A 17,840-nucleotide genomic window follows, 5' to 3' on the forward strand; every position below is an offset into this window, starting at 1 on the left:
CTCCATAGCCTCTGCTTCAGTTCCTGCCTTGAGTTCTTGTCCTGATTTCCCACAGTGATGAAGTATGACCTGAAAATTATAAGATGAAATAAACCCTTTCCTCCCTGAGTTGCTTTTGGTCATGATGTTTTACCACAGCAGTAAAAAGCCTAACAAAGGCAGGGTCTCATGTAGGGTTCTGGAACTATTTGATTAGCAGGTCTTGGGAATACAGACCCTTGGAGAAGGGCGAAGTGCTCCTCATCTTGATGTTCTCCCTTAGCTCTGAAGCAACAGTGCCCAGTGAGTGTGGCTCAAAACCTCGAACTGAGAGACCACATAACACCTTTTAAGGTATTTTGTCATGGTGATAGAAAGCTGACTAACACAGATAGAAATAGCCGGAGGGAACCAGCTTTGTGGGGACACTAAAGAAGGTTCTCACCAGACACTGAATGCCAATACCTTGACCTTGGTTGGACTTCCCAGCCTCCAGAGCTACAAGCAATACATTTCTATTGTTTAGACAATCCAGCCTGTGGTTGTCTGTTACAGCTGCACAGACTAGAATACCTGTACGTGTTCACAGTAGCCCAGCTTGCACGCAGCTGAGTGCCCATAGCTGTATGTCTGTGTAGTACAGATGGACATGTGTGTGCTCACATGTCCACATGGTGGCCAGCCCTCTTTCCCATCTCCTTTCCCAAGCAGCATGGCCTGAGTTCTTCATTGTGGTTTATTGAAATTTCCCACCAAGGAAAGAGTTTGGGAGAGGAAAGAACTACCTGCTAGGGGATCTCAAGGGAAATGGAGATGGGACAATGGAGGAAAGTGGCCAATACAGAAGGGCAGATGGAAGGGCAGGCCCTGGTTTGCAGGGAGGGTGAGTGCAGGGGTGAGTATGGGAAGTCTTGTGGCCAGAGCTTTGAACAGGTGAGGTCTGGGTTGTGGGCTACGGTGGAGGAGGTGATGGTGGAGATGCCTTGACTGAACTCTCAGAAGTCTTTGTTCTAAGAGTATGGGCCCACCCAGGGTCTCCCCCAAGCCCCAAGGTGCTTGAGGAGCCCTGGAAGGGTCCTGCTTGGGATCAGTCTCTGGAGGGCAGGAAAGAAGATTCTGTTCTCAGCTTGGGTCCGATCCACCAGTCTTCAGAGGGATTGTCTGGGATGCCTTTTCTGCCTCTGGCTCCTGCTTTGCTTTCTTGACTTGCTGGTGCCTAGAGACATAGAGCTTAGGAAAAGCCTGGAGCTCTGGCCTGTTTGCTCAAAGGGGGTCCTGGGGGCCAGAGGCAGAGAACTCACCAGTCCTGAATGTCCTCGATAGTCTCGGGCAAGGGCCGGTTGAGGGTCTCAAGCAGGAAGAAGGCAGCGCTGCCTCCCAACAGGGCCATGGTCCCAAAGATGACATTAGGGATGAAGGGCTGCACTTCACCCGTGATTTTCACCAGTGGAGCTATCATACTTCCCACTCGAGCCCACACGTTACTAACACCCATACCTGTTTGCCTGGGAGGGTTCAGAGAAGGGATTGGCAGCCTGAGCAGAGGGCTTTTAAAGGACAGTCCTAGGACCCCTGGGTAGAGGATGGGAGGAGGATGCTACAGTTCCATCTGTTGGCCCCTGACCCCGGTGCATCGCCTACCTGAGGACTGTGGGGTAGAGTTCACTCGTGTAGAGGAAGAGGCAGCTGAAGGAGCCAGACAGGCATCCTTTCCCAAATACAGCCAGTGTTGTTCTCACGAGCGGCATTTCTGCATGGGAAGGGGTTGGAGGATGGGCCTCGGTGTTCATGAGCACCCGAATGTTTTCACTCCTTAGCAGACTTTGTCTCCCTTTGTGCTTGGTTGCCCGGAAGTTCATATGAAAAGGTGAGTAATAACCCATCTGCTACTCCTAATGCTTTTTCATGTTGGCCAATTGGATTGTTTTCTAGAAGAGTAACCTGAGCCCCACAAAAAGTGGGGATCTGTTTAAGGCCAGCACAGTGAATTGGAGGAGGGCTAACAAAGCTGGAATTCACTTTCTAGCCTGTATCAGATTCTTCCAAAAGGTCCTAGGGTAGCCTCAACCTCTCACCTGAAGACACAAAGATGAGGGCCAAGATGGCCCCTCCTGCCAGGAGCAGGAGGAAGCCTTGGGTGATGCGCCGGCCTAGATAACTTATGGAGAGGATGGTGATGAACTTGGCTGGGATATCGACCCCACCAAAGATGACCTGGAGTATGTAGATGTTGACTCCAAATTCTTCTACCCCCATAGCCAAACTGTAGTAGGCAAAACCAGTAGAAAACCTGAGAGACAGAGAGGCATTGGTCAGCATCTGTAGCCAAGCTAAGATCTCTTCCCATAGCTGTCATGGGTTACTAGGATGATAAATAGTTTTGCTTATTGTGCTATCTATAGCTGATTGATACAGTCTGTTTGAGTACAGTTGAGTTTTATGAGGTGTGTCTGAACTCAAGGAAAAGTGCTGGGATTGATTGGTCATGTCTTGCATGGTCATGGTCTAGGGTGTTCATGGTGAAGGTGCCCAAGATTGGCTCCATAGAATAACATGACTGGAGGGACTCTCAGAGACTAGAGGAGGCAGGAAATGATCTGTTTTTGTTCAGTAGAAGTGGAACATCCAGAGAGGCAGAGGTGAAAGTCAAGCTGTGAACCGTGTGAACATAATTCTTCCTCCTCTCTCAGAATTACGGCAAAGTGTGGGACAAATTTGATCCTGGGGAAGACTAGGATGGAAAATGGTCTCACAGCTAGGTCACAAAAGGACTTTGGGGACGATGTAGGATCAGTCAGAAGAGGAAATTTGGGAGATATATAATTGCTTCCTGAAAGTCTGCAGCCTGCAGGGTCAGCTCTGCTCTGTGTGGCTCCAGAGGGCAAGGCTAGGCTTCCAGGGGCAGAGAGGCAGACTGTGGAGAAAGTTCTGTCACCAGGAGGTGTACTGAAGGGTCTAGAGCACCTGCCCTGTGTGGGGCAGTGCGACCTCAGAGGGAAGCAGACACTCTCAGCTGAATATGGGACTTCTGGGATGGAAGCTGGGCTTGGTGGCCCCCAGGAGGTATTCCTTTGATTTCTCTTGAATGGTACCCTAGCCTTTGCCCTGATGGACACCTCCTTGTTCATCACCCCTGTGCAGGGTGTGGGTAGGGTGAGGTGGGCAGGTTACCAGGCCAGGGAGAGACAGAAGGTCACACGGCGCAGGATGGATACCCGGAGCAAGTCAGATAAGCCGTATTTGACCTTGGCTGAGGTGATGTCCTTCTGCAGGTTGAACTTCAGCTCCTTGGAACATAGGAGAAGGAGGGGTGCTGTTAGTGGGTCTAGCTGGTGGGAGGGAAGGAGGTTTCAAGTCTAAGTTCTTCCAGAGGATTCAATTTGGGGGCAGATGGAAGACAGCTGTAAGCCAAGGAAACAGAGGCAAGAGAGGCAGACACATGGTCCTGCCCCAACTGCAGTCCCTCCTCACCTACCTCAGTGGTGAGCTTTTCCCCCTCCTCCTTCTTGCCATTGAAGGTAGCCACCCGCTTGAGTGTCTTCAGGGCCTTTGAGAACTTTCCAGACAGAACCAGCCAGCGAATGGACTCTGGTACCCACCTGGGGGCCAGAGTCAAAACATAATGGTTCCGGATTCAGAGTCCCTTTTGAGATGTCTGCATCCAGGGCCATGGGATAGGAGGCCCAGAATCCTCAGGTGCCTCGTGCACTTTCTATGGAATTTCACATGGGCATCTTTGTACCTGGGCTGCCTCTAGCTAGCACAAATTCCAGCATTCTGTCCCCGCACTTCTAAAATTGCCTCCCAATGCTCCCAACCTAGGTTGGTGGCTGTTGCTGGATGTCTTCCTTAGCTAAGAGTCCCAAGGACTAGACTAAGGTAGGTGGAGCCTGGGGAGGGGATGGCATACCTGAGGCTGGACAGCTGGAGGGTCATTTACCTCTACTTCCCTAACCATCCTTGGTCTGGATTCCTTCAGGGCCTTTGGAGGGTGGAGGCTGATACCTGGCTTCAGACCCCTGATCCCAACTTTCTGAGTCTGTTTCTCATGGACTTATAGCTTCGTTTCTACCTTGACAGTCCTGTGAGCCTGCCCTCACCAAGACTGTGAAGGAGTTCCTCTCATGCTTCATGGCCGGGCCCAGGGCTCCAGCCTTGTCTCCTGAGAATAACGACATCAATGGCTCCCACTCAGCAAGCCTTCCTGTAGGTTAGCCCCACACAACTTAGGGTAATCAGCAGCACCACCCCCATCCTACCTAGGAAAGCCTTGAGGCTCAGGACGGGTGAGGCCTGCCCCAAGCCACGGGGTAAAGGGCACTGAGCGTCACCTGCACTCTGCTGACCATCTGCCCCCTTGGTCTCCCGACTCAGACTGCTCCCACCCCAGGTTGTGCACGTTTCTGCCCCCACTCTCTAGTCCCACCCCCTCCCTTTCAGATTGCTGTCCATCTCTGACACTTCTATGTTCATTTCCAAGTTGCAGTTCCATCTCGAGTCTGTTCTTCTCCGTGTAACTTTCCCCGAGCCTCAGTTTTCTCATCTTTGGATAGGGACAATAATGCTCCCATCAAAAGGAGATGTGACAAGGGCCAGAGACAACACTCATTAATGTCCAGGATGGGGCATTACGCATAATTTATAAATAGTTACTGCACGGTTTCACAGTCTCCCTCGGAAAGCTTGTGACTTCCAGTACTTGGGCTTTGGCAGCGAGTTATGCAGGCTGGTTTTCTGTCTTCCCGTGTGAACTGGCATTCAACAGGCTGATCTGAGATCTCTGGCCTCTCTGCATCTCCCAGCAGACCACCTCAGTTCTCATAGATTTCCAGGCTGAGGCTCCACTGTGGATATTCTTTTGTGCTTTACATCTGGAGCTCTCCCAATTCTGTAGCTACTTCCTTCAAAATGTCTTTCAGATTTCTTCCCTAGCATCCTCTAGCCTGCATATCCCCTTCCCTTCTGTTCTCGGCCTCACCATGTGGGGCTGTATTTCTGGGCTTCCCCCCTACCCAGACAGAAATTTGGGTAGGCCTGCCAGCCCCACAGACACTTTCTGTGCCTTTCCATCCTCTTCCATGTAAAGTTGAGGCTACCCTGGATTTCTGTGCTCATGATGGACCAGCCCCCTCTTGCCTATCTCAACTCATGCCCCTTCTTCAGCTCCAGGTAGCTTCCAGTGCCCCCAACACCTGATCTCTCTTCCAGTACGCCTCAGTACATGTAACTCCTCCACCCTGGAAGGCCTTCCTTGACTCTGGTGCAAGGGAACCGGGGACAGGTGGAGTTGGATAGCTAGATTAGGCATGGATCCCTTATTTGTCCCTTGTGGAATTGGGTAGAGAGGAGAACAGAAGAGGGCCACATACCAGGATAACAGGGAGAAGATGAAGAAGGGAACAGACACAGTTAACTGTAGCCAGCGCCACTGAGGAATGACATAGGCCAGGCCCGACAGAATGAATTGGCCAATGGTGTAGCAGTACCCAATTAATGTTGATGAGATGGCCCGCATCGAGGTGGGTACCCATTCCACATCTGTGAAAGGAGCCCAAGGACTAGATTAGGGTCTTGTCAGGCCTTAGGCACCTCCCTGTGAAGTGGTATCAGCTTCTGCCTCCCAGGAGCTACCTGACTTCATCTGATCTAAAGGATTCAATTATCATCATTTTGCAGATATTGCCTGAAACTCAAGGACATAGGACTCAAGTCTGGGCCTCTCTCTGCCCCAGTTCAGTCTTAATATGCCTCCCCACTGGCAAGTAACTTCCCTTGCTTTGCACCTCAACTTCATCATCTGTACAGCAGATATAGTATCGTTCATTCACTTCTGCGTATGCACTGAATAGGATCATAGGCCTAGCAGAGGACTCAGACCCAAGGCAAGTCCTATAGCTCCATAGCTGCTGTCATTACGTTTGTGATTGTTGTGAAATTCAGAAGGGTCTTAAGAAATCAAAGGTAGGCCTCTGGTCGAGTCAAACCCACTCTCTCAGCCTTTGGCTGGTGCTCCCCAAAGCCTTGCTGCTCAGGCCCCCACTGCGGCTCACTCAAGATAACGGTGCTCAGAGAAATGCCTGAGATGCTGCAGCCACACAGGAATCGGAAGATCATGTAGACGGGGAGGCTGGGGCTGAAGGCAGCGCCTGAGCCGCTGGCTGCCAGCATGAGGTAGCTCCAGGTCAGGATAGGCTTTCGGCCAAACCTGCAGCTCAGAAGAGAGGGAGGGCCAGGTTAGCCACTGCGTCTGATCGCCAGAGTGAGTGACTGTGCAGGCTTTGGGGCAAAGGGCTGAAGGCCAACCCCCAGTCCTCACCCAAAGACCAGGTGGAGCATAGAACTCTCTCACCAGACAGAGCCTTGCTGGTAATTGCTGTTTTTCAACAAGTTTGCAGTAGGAGCGCTGAGTTAATGAGTTATTTCCTCTGCCTCTGCTTAGCTGACCGAGCAGAGGTCAAAAGACCACGTATCTCCGAGTAATCCATCTGCCCTGGCTTTACACTATGTAACCACAATACTGTGTCTGAAAGCCTGGGTTGAGAGGACTTTGGGACAAGGGAATGGTGTCTGCCCAGGGAGGGTCATCCTTCTCACCTCTCCCAGCTTTGGCTTCTTCGGGGTACGTGGGCGTAACAGAGTTAGGGGGGATGTACAGGGAATGCGCTCCCCAGCCTCACCTGTCTGACAGCTCTCCAAACACAGGCCCTCCAATCAGTATGCCTGCCATGAAGATCGACTGGGCCATCTCCTTCAGTTTGTTGGAGCTGCACACCAAGTCCCACTGCACAAGAGCAAGGTAGGGCCATGCCAGTTCAACACAGTCCAGTACCCTCAAGCCATGCTAAGCCTGCACCTTCACGTGCGTGCGCACGCGTGCGTGTGGGCACGCATGCATGCGCTCAGATGCCTTGGCTTCCCTGAGCCTGGTTTTTGGCTCCCAAGCACCAATGCTTTCTGCCTGTGGGGGCTCCTTAGGCCTTTGGCCCATGATCGCTTGATGATAGCATCTCTCAAGTGTGTGTGACCTGTTGGGTGGTTTACAGAGTCTGCTCAGCTGCCCCATTGAGCTCTGTCCTCAGCCTCTTCCACTGAAAGTCCATCTGTGCTCTGCAGCTCCCAATCTGCCTCCTCATTTCCCCCACATTTCCAAGGCTGGTTCCTCCCACCTGCATCCTTGACCTCACCTCTCCTCCTCTTAAGGTCTACTCTCTTGGTCTCTCCCTCTCTCCTCTTTCTCTCTCTCTCTCTCCTCCTCTCTTTCTCTCCCAACTCTTCTCCATCAGTCTTCCCTATACACTTTCCAGTTCTCTCCAACAAGAATCCTTGTTGCCACCCAACCTCTTCGCTCATTTCTCAGTTCTGCCCTGACCAACACACGGAAGCTGTGCTCACCAAGCCGCTCACGGCTTCTTTGTCGCCACGCTACAGACCTTCTGTGTTCTGACCTGACTTACCCCTGGGCTCCCCTCCATCGGGCTCTCCTCTTGCTTCTTACCCCCACCTTCTCCACTTCTTTCTCCCTGCCCCATCCTGCTAGCTTCTCCAGGGCCCCCTCTGGATCCTGCTCTTCATCTAAGGCTCTTTCCCCAAACCGATTTCTGCAGCCCAGCCTCTCCTCTGGCCTTCAGATCATTGGAGTCTGTGTCATACTTGAAAACACTACCTGGATGACAGCCCACGAACATTCCAGACTTAACAGGACTTGTCATTCCACTCTTTGTAAGGTTCCTTGCACACCGAATGGCAGACCTGGCTTTTAAAAATATTTATTTTTGAAATTTACATGGCTTTGAATCGATGAATCCTAATTATATCACACATGTGGATAACACTGCCATGTTTTCAATATACATGCAAAGAATAAATCGTGCTATGGAAACCTGTCCTTAACTTTTCCTGCTTTATGTTTTTTTTTGTGGTGATACATTTAAAGTTTCTCCTTTCAACTGCTTTGATATTCAATCCATTATGAGGACTATAATCACCCTGCTGTGCAAACAGAACTCCAGCTTATTCTTTCCATTCACCTACAGCTGTGTATCCATTGATGAGTAGCTTTCCTGTGCCCACTCCACACCAATCTCCTCAATCCCTGGCCTCTGACAAATATGATTCTATACTCCTAAGAAATCCACATATAAGAGAGCATGTTGGTGTCCACTTTTTGACTCCTTCCTCTCTCTCCTGCCCCGCAGAGAATATGATATCTTCATGCTCACAGATATGCACTAGGGAAACCAGGAATGTTAAACACACACGGTTGTCTCTTCAAAGGGAGACAGGTATAATTTGTTTTCCATTTAGAAGGCTGGGAATGTATGTAATTAATAGCCTGGTGACCTGTGCTATCTGTAGGGCCAGGTCACACCTGATTCCCCCAGACATTTCCCTCTTTCTTTCTTTCTTTCTTTCTTTCTTTCTTTCTTTCTTTCTTTCTTTCTTTCTTCCTTCCTTCCTTCCTTCCTTCCTTCCTTCCTTCCTTCCTTCCTTCCTTCCTTTCTTTCCTTTTTTGAGACAGGGTTTCTCTGTGTAGCCCTGGCTGTCCTGGAACTCGATTTGTAGACCAGGCTGGGCTTGAACTCAGAGATCCACCTGCCTCTGCCTCCCAGATGCTGGAATAAAGGCATGTGCCACCACACCTGGCTTCCCCTAGACTCTTACGCTTAAAAATAAGCATTCTTCCTAGACCAGTGGTTCTCACCCTGTGGAACTGCATATCAGATATCCTGCATATCAGGTCTTTACATTATGATTCATAACAGTGCAAAATTACCATTATGAAGTAACAATGAAATAATTTTATGGTTGGGGGTCACCACAATATGAGGAACTATGTTAAAGGTTGCAACATTAGGAATGTTGAGAACCACTGTCTTGGACCCTTATTGTGAGTATTGTTTCTCAGCCAATCTCTAGAACCCATCTTTATGGAAGAGATCACTAAGAGTTTTGATGCAGTGATGCCTTAAGCTTTATTGTGCATACAAGATTGAGCTAATTGTCACGAAAACTTTTCCAAAATTGTACTATACTTAAATATGCCTAAAATGAACTACCTGGCATCACACAAGTTACTGAGTCATGTTGAACCGGACTTCTTGCCTCACTCAGATCAAAACTCTGCTGGCTCTGGTGTTTGCAGATACTCTACCCCACAGTCATTTGAGACAGGGTTTCTCTACATAGCTCTGGCTGTCCTGGAACTCATTTTATAGAGCAGCTCACAGAGACTGCCTGCTTCTGCCTACCTAGTGCTTGGATTAAAAGAGTGTGCCACCACACCCGGCTGCATTTGTTTTTGAAACTGGATCTTTCTATTTTTTAGATTTATTTCTTTTGTGTATATTGAGTGTTTTGCCTGTGTATGTGTAAGTGCACTGTGTGTGGCTGATGCCTCCAGAGGTCAGATGAGGATGTCAGAGTCTCTCAGACTGGAGTTATGGATGGATGGTTGTGAACTGCCATGTAGATGCCAGAAACAGAAAGTAGGTCCCCTGCAAGAGCAACAAGTGCCCTTAACTGCTGAGCCTATCCTCCAGGCCCTCTATTTTCATTACAATTGCCTTAGTATAGGCCTCGCCATCTTGCCTCTGAACGCATAGTAACAGCTGATGTTTGCTGAGGCCCCCTGTACCAGGCACTGTCATAAGTTAAAAATTTTCTTATACTTTAATTTCTTTAAGCCTCACAGCATCCATGTTGTATGTTCCTATTTACAGGTGAGGAAACAGGCTCAGAGCAGGTTACTGCGACAAGTGCATGACAAGTCTTCCCCACTCCTTTCCCATGACAGAATTGGCTTTTAGGTTTCTATTTTGCTAAATATTCCCTGGCTCCCTGTTCTTGGCTAGGTAAGGACACTCACTCCCCTGCTGAGAGGTTTATAAGGCTGGCTATGCTTTGGCCTGGTCAACCTGTCTGCTCTAATCTCCTGCTAATCCCAGCACACATTCTTTGCTCCAGACATCCCAAATTACTTGTGTAATGAAGTGAAGAATGTTCCCTAGAAATGCCTCCTAAGAGCATTTCATAAATAAAGTGTGGGGGAGCCCAAGGAGTTATTTTCTACCTTTCTCTTCTGGAAGTGAGGGGGATGGGGGTGGATGAGGACTCCAGATCTTCCAGCTAGCTCCAGGTGAGCCAACATATCCAGTAATCCTGGTAGACATTTCTAACAGGGAAGGGATCTACATGGTATGGTGTGGCGGCAATGGAGGAAACGGAATATGGGAGGAAGTGAGGGCGTAGGGAGAGAAGCATGGTGGTCGTGGGGTGGGAGGTGTTTAGAGAGAGTTCTGTATTTTATGACATGCGTCTTAAGCCGTTTAGGAAAATCTAAAGAAAAGACCTACTGCTCACATAAATTACTTCACCTCCTTCCTTTGCAGCAAAAAGCACACCCCCTGTGTGATGCTGTAGCTGAGGGGAGCCATGTTGTTATTGATAAGAAAGTTGAATGGAAGACACATGTGGCATCTCTAACTATTGGCTTAAGAGGACTCCTTGGCCTGGGCATACATGCATACATGCTTTCACTTTTCTTATGGGTGAGAATAGTGACAATAGCAACAACCCGGGAGGCAAGTACTGAGGAGCAGCAACCCTGGAGCAAGTACTGAGTTGCTGTCAGTCTGGGTCCTGGATGGCCCTGCAGATCTAACCATCAGTCTGGAATGCTATTTTTTTTTGTTAGAACTCTTACAGAAGAAACACTTCTTTATTAATAATAATAGTCAAGCCATGACTTATTGCTGAGGCTTTCATTACAGCAACAAAACGTTGTAGATGAAAATGGAATTTGTATCACCCTCCACATCTGCATGAGAGGTTTACATTCCAAATTCTATGAGGAAACTGCCTCTTTGTGAGATGTGTGTGTGGTGGATGGGCAGTATCTAGCACACAACTCTATGTAGTGAGGAGAGAAAGCTCAAAACTATATGACATCCACTGAGTCATTCTTTAGTGATGTTAGAAGCTCAAAAGAAGTACTCTGTGGTTAAAACTTTAAAAAGAAAAAAAAAGCAAACTTCAGTCACACTGTAAATTTCTTTCAGAGATTTCATGAGTAATGAAGCTCATGAGAAGCAATGAGAAAAATGTGCTGTGACCACCCTACAGAACAACACAAACTGTAGGCCCAGGTCTGAGACCTGCACCATTAGGAGTTGACTGTGTCCCCTCAAAAGACACAGTTCTAGCCTTCTAGACTGGAAATCAAGTTAAGTATAATTAGCTGATTACAGTGAGGCCGTCCTGGTAGGGTGGACCCTTGTAGGAAGGGTAGAGACATGCACAGACAGGACAGGATGGAGGCGGAGCTTAGACTGGGACCCACAAGCCAAGCAGTGCCAAGGCTGTCAGCAGCCACCTGAAGCTAGAAGAACATCGATGATTCTTTGTAGGCCTTTGTGGAGAACATACTAATGTTGTGGGTTTGACTTCTAGTCTCCAGATCTGTGAGATAATAAAAATCTTTGTTGTTTTAAGCTACCCGATTTGGGAATTTGCTAGAAATGAATAAACTGTGTGATTTGGCTTTGTGTGAAACATCTATTGGCCTTATAGGTGATGATGGAAAGGGATCGAGAATAGACGAAGGAACGGGTGTGGAGCAAATGGATGTGTTTTTAAAGGTATACCGAGTTTCTGAAAGAGGAAGATTTTAGCATTTGGAAGCTTTCGATGAACTCCCTGTGGAAGCTCCAGTGCAAAGCCCTCAAGAAGTCCTGGTAAAACCTGCAGCAGAAGGCTTGAATATTCATGACATCTGGAGTGGTTTCTGTGCTTTCTTTGACTGGGACTCCAGAGATTGTGTAATCCTTGGATTTAATCAGTTTTACTCTGAGTCAATGAAAACGAATGGTTCCTTGATTCCCTTACTTAGTCAGGGTGTTGCCTGTCCTTTGATAATCTTTTCTGAATATCAGGGCTTCTCTAGGTGGTCAATTCATGCTTGTGAGGTGATGAATGTCTGGGAACTGTGACTCCCAGTGAAGTAAGGTTGCCCTTGTCTCTGCAGCTCTGATTTTACTGCTGGGAGGGCAAATTACTGCCAACAGGGTACATGCTATGAAGCCTCTAGCCACTCACGTCTTTGTTTTTCCTCTCCTGTATTCTGTAGCCTTGCTGAGGCAGAAGACATCTCACTTGACTTTTTATCCCTGGAAACTAACAGAATAGTTGGTTATAATACATCTTAGAGTTTGTTTAATGCATAATGGATGAATGAATAAACAGGCAGGCTATCATACATATTTTTACTGTTGAGCTCAGAGAGGGAAGGTAATGTGCTCATTGGAGAAGCCTTTTGTGGTGCTCTCTCCCGCCCTGGGTATGGCCTGGGCTTGTAATTCCCATCAGCTCCTGTGAGTTCTACACAGACTTCTTGCTCTCCATAACCTAGTCCTGCACTGCATTTCTTTTCCCAGTCTGTAGCATAACTAAGCCCCAAGGAGCTGGCTCTGGAAGGAAATGACAGAAACTTCTGCCTTGTCTTCCTGCCTGGCCTAGAACAGCAGGAAGGTGGTCGGGAGGAAAGAGAAGGGCCACTCTGCTCAGGAGGCTGAGGAAGAGGTTGAAGCAGAGAGTGCTTGAAGCAGGGTTGAGGGCAGCCAGTGGGGATGTGGAGCAGGAATGGGACTGAACCCAAGAGACAGACTGATAAGTGTCCTGAATCTGGGTAGTCTGGGGATTTGTGATGAGGACCAGGAGGTCAGAGGTGGTTGACCAACGACCCTGCAAGAGTTTTGCCTGGGGTACAGATCATGAACTTCTTGTGGCCCTGGAATCAGGACAGGAGGGTACAAAGCCAGGAGGAAGCCCAGGGGCCTTTGAAAGGCGCACTTTGCTCACTTGAGGCTGGTCCCAGGTCCAGGGGGCTGTGGGCTGAGTCAGTGTATGTGGCTGTGAGTTATACTCCTGGGAACCTAGGGATCAACACCCAGGCTCCTGAGCTTTCCAGGCATAAAAGAAAGGTCTTTGTTTCCTCTTAATGTCCTCATTAAAGCTCCTTCTGAAAAGTCCTGATTGCCTCTATCACATGGGAGGCAGAAATTCTACCCACCCCAAGCAGATGGCGCTTGTATTTGCCATGGCTGAATGAACAGAAGACCACGGCGCTTGTGTTTGTTCTGGTTGTTGGGTTTGGCCATTAATGTTCCAGTGGCTGGGCAAGGTAGGAGAACCTTCTTGTGGGCTTGTCATGGCTGTGTCCCCAGGGAATTAGAGCTTAATGTAGAGCTAAATGAGGTCTGACATGGACAAGGGTGCAGCCCCCTGAGGACTGCTGATCTCCTACATTGTGCAGACTCACATCATCTCAAGGAATGTAATGGTGACTGGAAATTTGGCTGGCACAAAGGTGAACTGATGCTTGACTGTGTATGAGGCCCTGTCTGCCTTTGGCATGGCTCCTGGAAGCCCACCTGAGGAATGACCTCAAGAGGAAGCTGTTCCCCAGTGGTCAGCAGTGCCTCTGCAGGAGGAACTTATCCTGTATTTAGCATTGCTTAAACACCTACTGCATACCTAGTCCTGTGATGACAGATAAAGGTGGGAGAGATACTGTCCGTGTCCTGGAGGAGCTCCTCCAGGTGGGTGGGGCATCTGTGGACGAGTCAGACAACCCAGTTCTCTCAGTGGATGAAGGGTGGACAGTCTGTCTCATAAACTACGGGTCAGGTTCTGTGCAGCCTTAAGGAGCGTGGTCTCTAGAGCCCTACCTCAGGGACTTGAGTTCTCCACTCTGCCCTGTGTGAATGTTGTGCCTCGACTAGGGACCTGTTTTCCAACTTCCTCATCTCTGCAAACAGGATAATCAAGGTGCTAAACTCCGAGGGCTGTGAGGATGAAATGAATCCATGCACACACCTCTATCCATCTGGCTCCTGTGAACTCACACACCGTGTTCGTGATTAGGCCATCTCATTACTCCTTGTAAGCCTGCTCTTTCTTTCTTCATTTTCTCCTTCTTTCACTCATACGCTGGGAAACTTATGGGCATGTCTTTGATTTCCTATCTGCTCTTCTCTCCCACATCTGTTCAGCCACCAGGCCCTCAGATTCCAATTCCCTATCCTCTTCTAGTTTCTAAACCCACCATTCCATCTATGTGTCACCTCCATTCCAGAGTCCTATGCAGCTCACGACTAGCTTTCCCAGCTGGTAGACAAAAGCCCTCCCTGCAAGCCACTCTCTGTCCTGCAGAGTGAGGCTCCTCAGATGGCGACCTGAGCCTGCCACACTCCTTCTTAAAGACTACCACATCCTATGGCTCCTGCTTCCTTGTTACAGAGGCCACAGGTTTGGCTTAGTGACCACAACAGGCCACCCTGCTGTCCTCTCCTGTCCCATGTCCAACAGCCTCCATGCCTCACTGTTCTTGTCTGTTCTTCAGTCTGTGCATCTGTGACTTTGCATTTGGCATTCTGTGTCTCGTATCTGGGGTGTACTGCCCATTTGGGCTCACTCCTTACCTCTTACTTCTCTTTTACATTCAGAGCAAGCGTGACTGACTCCAACAGGACCTCCTGGCCCCTGTGCTGGTTAGAAACCTCTCCATTGGGTTTTCAGAATCTTAAGATTATGGAACATTTATTTATTCCTTCCACAAATATTTACTCCTCAGAGCCCCTCCTCTGTGCCAGGCATTATTCCAGGTGCTGGGGACACAGCAGTGAATCCATGCAGATTCCATCAAACTACTGGACCCCCAGGGGCGTGCATCTGTGTACCTTCTAAAGGTAAGCACCTGGAAGACTAGTGTCTTCTTTGACTCTGTGGCCTCAGCATTCTGCATCATAACACCAATGTGCCCAATGTTCTGGATACTTGATGCTATATCATCTGAATGCTATGATTGACACAGAGCAGAAAAATAATAGATGTGATCAAAAGTGTTAACATTTGCAAGGTGTTTAGAATAGTGTCTGGCGTATTACAAATGCTTTCTGTAGAATAATTATATAGACGGTGTAGATGGTCTTGGATTCAAATCCTACCTCTGCCTACAGAAGAAAGTCAGGGCTGAGCCTCCATTTCTCATCTGTGAAATGGAGCTAAAGACATTGCCTTAGGATTTCAGAAAGCCCAGACTCACAGAGTGGCTACCTGGGAGTGTATTTGCAAGGCAAAGGTCTTCTAGTGAAGCAATGTTTGGATCCTGCACTTGTGGGGCTCACAGGGTGTCCCTTTATTAAGCCTCCCTGGAATTTACGGCTAACTCATCCATTGTACTTTGTACTTAGGGCCATTTTGCTTTAAAATGCAGCCTTGAAACTGATCGTGCACACTGCACAGACCAATCACTTCCTCCCCCAGGACGGAGGGCCTCACCCTCAGCAGCAATAGACAGTATCTGCAAAGCACCCAACTATGCCTGGCAGTCAGTTGACATTCAGTAAACACCATTCCTGTTTCCTCTCTTCCTCCTGTCAGTCTCCTGCCTGGCCTGTCACTTCATTGAAGGATTTGATTAAACTCTAGTTTTAGTTCTAGTTTGATTTAACTCTAGTGAGAGAATCAGCTCCTCCAAGAAGGATGACTGGGAAGTGAAGCCATAGTACCTGTGTGGGCGACTGACAGTCCCTGGATCTTCTCAGGAGTCTTTCAACCTCTGCTCCTCGAAATCCCTTTTCTACACCCCCCCTCCCCCGACGCAATGCTTTACACAGGATGGAATGTTCCTCTTCTCCCTCCTAGTCTGGTTAACCCTTGCCTGGTGTTCCAGTCTCAGCTCCAGTGCTGCGTCTTTAGAAGGGCTTCCTGCAATGCCCACCCTTTCCTGTCCTATAACCAGTCCAATGGTGGTAGGTCACAGTCCAAGGTCACGGCATAGCATGAGGTAACAAGCCATTTTACACTACTTCATGTGGTGTTTTCGCCCACTGTTGCTATCCAACAAGGTTATAACACCCCACCAGGAGCAGGGACTGTACGTTTTCTGAATCCCTGAACTTAGTACCATGCCAGCTAAAGAACAATGCCCCCATGGATTGCTGAAGGAATGCTTGGCTCTGAGCATGACAGAACCAAACCACTCAGCTCCTCTTCATTAGTACTGGATCCTTCCTTTTTGCCCAGTCCTCTGTCCTCCAATCCCAGGAAGTCTAGGCCCCTTGCCTCTCTTTCTATCCACAAGTGCTGTAGGGTGTATGGGACTACCTAAGATAAGGTGGGGAGCGAGGGTGCCAGACATACCTCTGTCACAATGGTGTCTCTGGTGCCGTTGTAGATCCAGCCATCCAAGCACGGCTCAGTGGCCGCCTGGGTATCATTGGGAAGACTGGCATTGGGCAGATGCATGAAACGGAGACACTTCTCAGGCTTCCCATTTGGATCCAAGGGGAGCACCCAGGGCCCTATTGAGGCGTTGGGTGGCGGGCGACAGTGGTGGGCAGGGGTGGTGGCTGTGAAGATCTGTAGCAAGTTGTGGTTGGCTATTCCGAGGACTGGGAGGGCCAGCAAGGTCACATGCAGGTACTGGAAGGGGCCCATGCTCCAACACGGTCCAGAATCTCGGAGAAGGTCATGGCACCAGGCAAGACAAACCAAAGCTGTAGGCAAGGCATCAGGCCAAGAGGGGTGTGTGTGTGTGTGTGTGTGTGTGTGTGTGTGTGTGTGTGTGATATAGGCCTGTGGAGCAACATAGAACCACATGCACGAAGATGTATCTAGTTTCATGTATGAGCATGTGTATGGAGCTGTGTCTGTGTGTGTGTATGTGTAAAGATGTGGGGGCTCTGGTGTGTGGATGCATGAGAATGTACCCAGCTGCATGAAGGGACGTGAAATACCAAAAGTATAAACACATACACACACACACACACACACACACACATACACACTCACACACACAGATGTGTGGGAGCAGATATCTACAGTATGCATACATTTAAAATGCAGCATGAAGGCTGTGTGAATGCAGGCATATGGCCCTATGCTTATATGTTATAGGTGTGCATGCATGGGGCTGCACAGGCCACAGAGTGGGAACCAAGAGACTAGACTTGGATGTTGGTTGCACAGGCTGGAGGTGGGTGAGGGGAAGAATAATACACATTCGTGTATTGCTCTGTGTGGGGCGGAAAGGACCTCCCCAAGTTCAAAGCCTCCTTGCTGTTCCCTGGGGTGAGTCCCCCAAGCGGGAGTATCAGAAGAGTCCAAGCAGGTTACCGAAGGCACTAGGGGTTTGACTAGTCACAGTGAGGAAGCAGGGCCTGGCTTTGGGTGTTCTTGGGTGCTAGACTTGGGGCCTTCAATCCCATCTCACCTGGTGGCTGGGGCTGGATCCAGTGGGGCTGGAGGTGGATGTGGTGGTGGCCCGTGCTCTGTCCCAGGGTCCGGCAGCCGGCCGCTCTGGTAGGACAGCTCAGCTCTAACAGGCTGTTTGCGTCTCCCCCAGGGGGCCTTATATAAGGCATAAGCTGTCTCCTGGGCTAATGTTTGACTTTGTTTGGAGATTAACATCCGGCGGGCGGGGCGCAGCGAGAATGCTGTGCACCACCAAGCCCAAGGGCTGCCTCAGCCAAGGCTGGTGGGGGTGGAGACAGAGCTGGGGAATGGAGTGTGGCTGAGCCTAGAGGGCTGCTGGCTGGGCAAAAGGCTGAGTGGCCCAGGCCGCCCTTCCTGAGAGAGAATCTGGGAAGGGATTTTGGTCTGAGGGTCCAGGGCCCTCTGAGTTGATAGTCAGAGGACTTGGAGCTGAGAACAACCAGTGAGAGAGGCAGTATTCCTGCAACGCACTGTCTTTTCCTGCCCAGTGTCTCCTGAGTGGCTGCATGGAGAGTGTTAGAGCACACCCAGACAGAAAGTCCCAAGCACTGGTCCTTATGGTCTCAGAGATGCCATGCCTTGGCCTC

At 49.3% G+C, this 17,840-nt stretch overlaps 1 protein-coding gene across 1 annotated transcript; it reads right to left on the bottom strand.

Moving 5' to 3' along the window:
• Positions 1-697: 697 nt before the first annotated feature.
• Positions 698-17,380, bottom strand: Slc22a8 (solute carrier family 22 member 8). Its single transcript, XM_028857958.2, is given in 12 exon segments — positions 698-1,195; positions 1,281-1,484; positions 1,621-1,729; positions 2,055-2,269; positions 3,151-3,266; positions 3,455-3,578; positions 5,349-5,517; positions 6,030-6,184; positions 6,657-6,760; positions 16,180-16,478; positions 16,481-16,535; positions 17,252-17,380. Coding segments are annotated over 11 exon segments (1,620 nt in total). The 5' UTR covers positions 16,512-16,535; positions 17,252-17,380; the 3' UTR covers positions 698-1,101.
• Positions 17,381-17,840: the final 460 nt, after the last annotated feature.

Source organism: Peromyscus leucopus, chromosome 1 (assembly GCF_004664715.2).
Source record: "Peromyscus leucopus breed LL Stock chromosome 1, UCI_PerLeu_2.1, whole genome shotgun sequence".
Taxonomy (NCBI): domain Eukaryota; kingdom Metazoa; phylum Chordata; class Mammalia; order Rodentia; family Cricetidae; genus Peromyscus; species Peromyscus leucopus.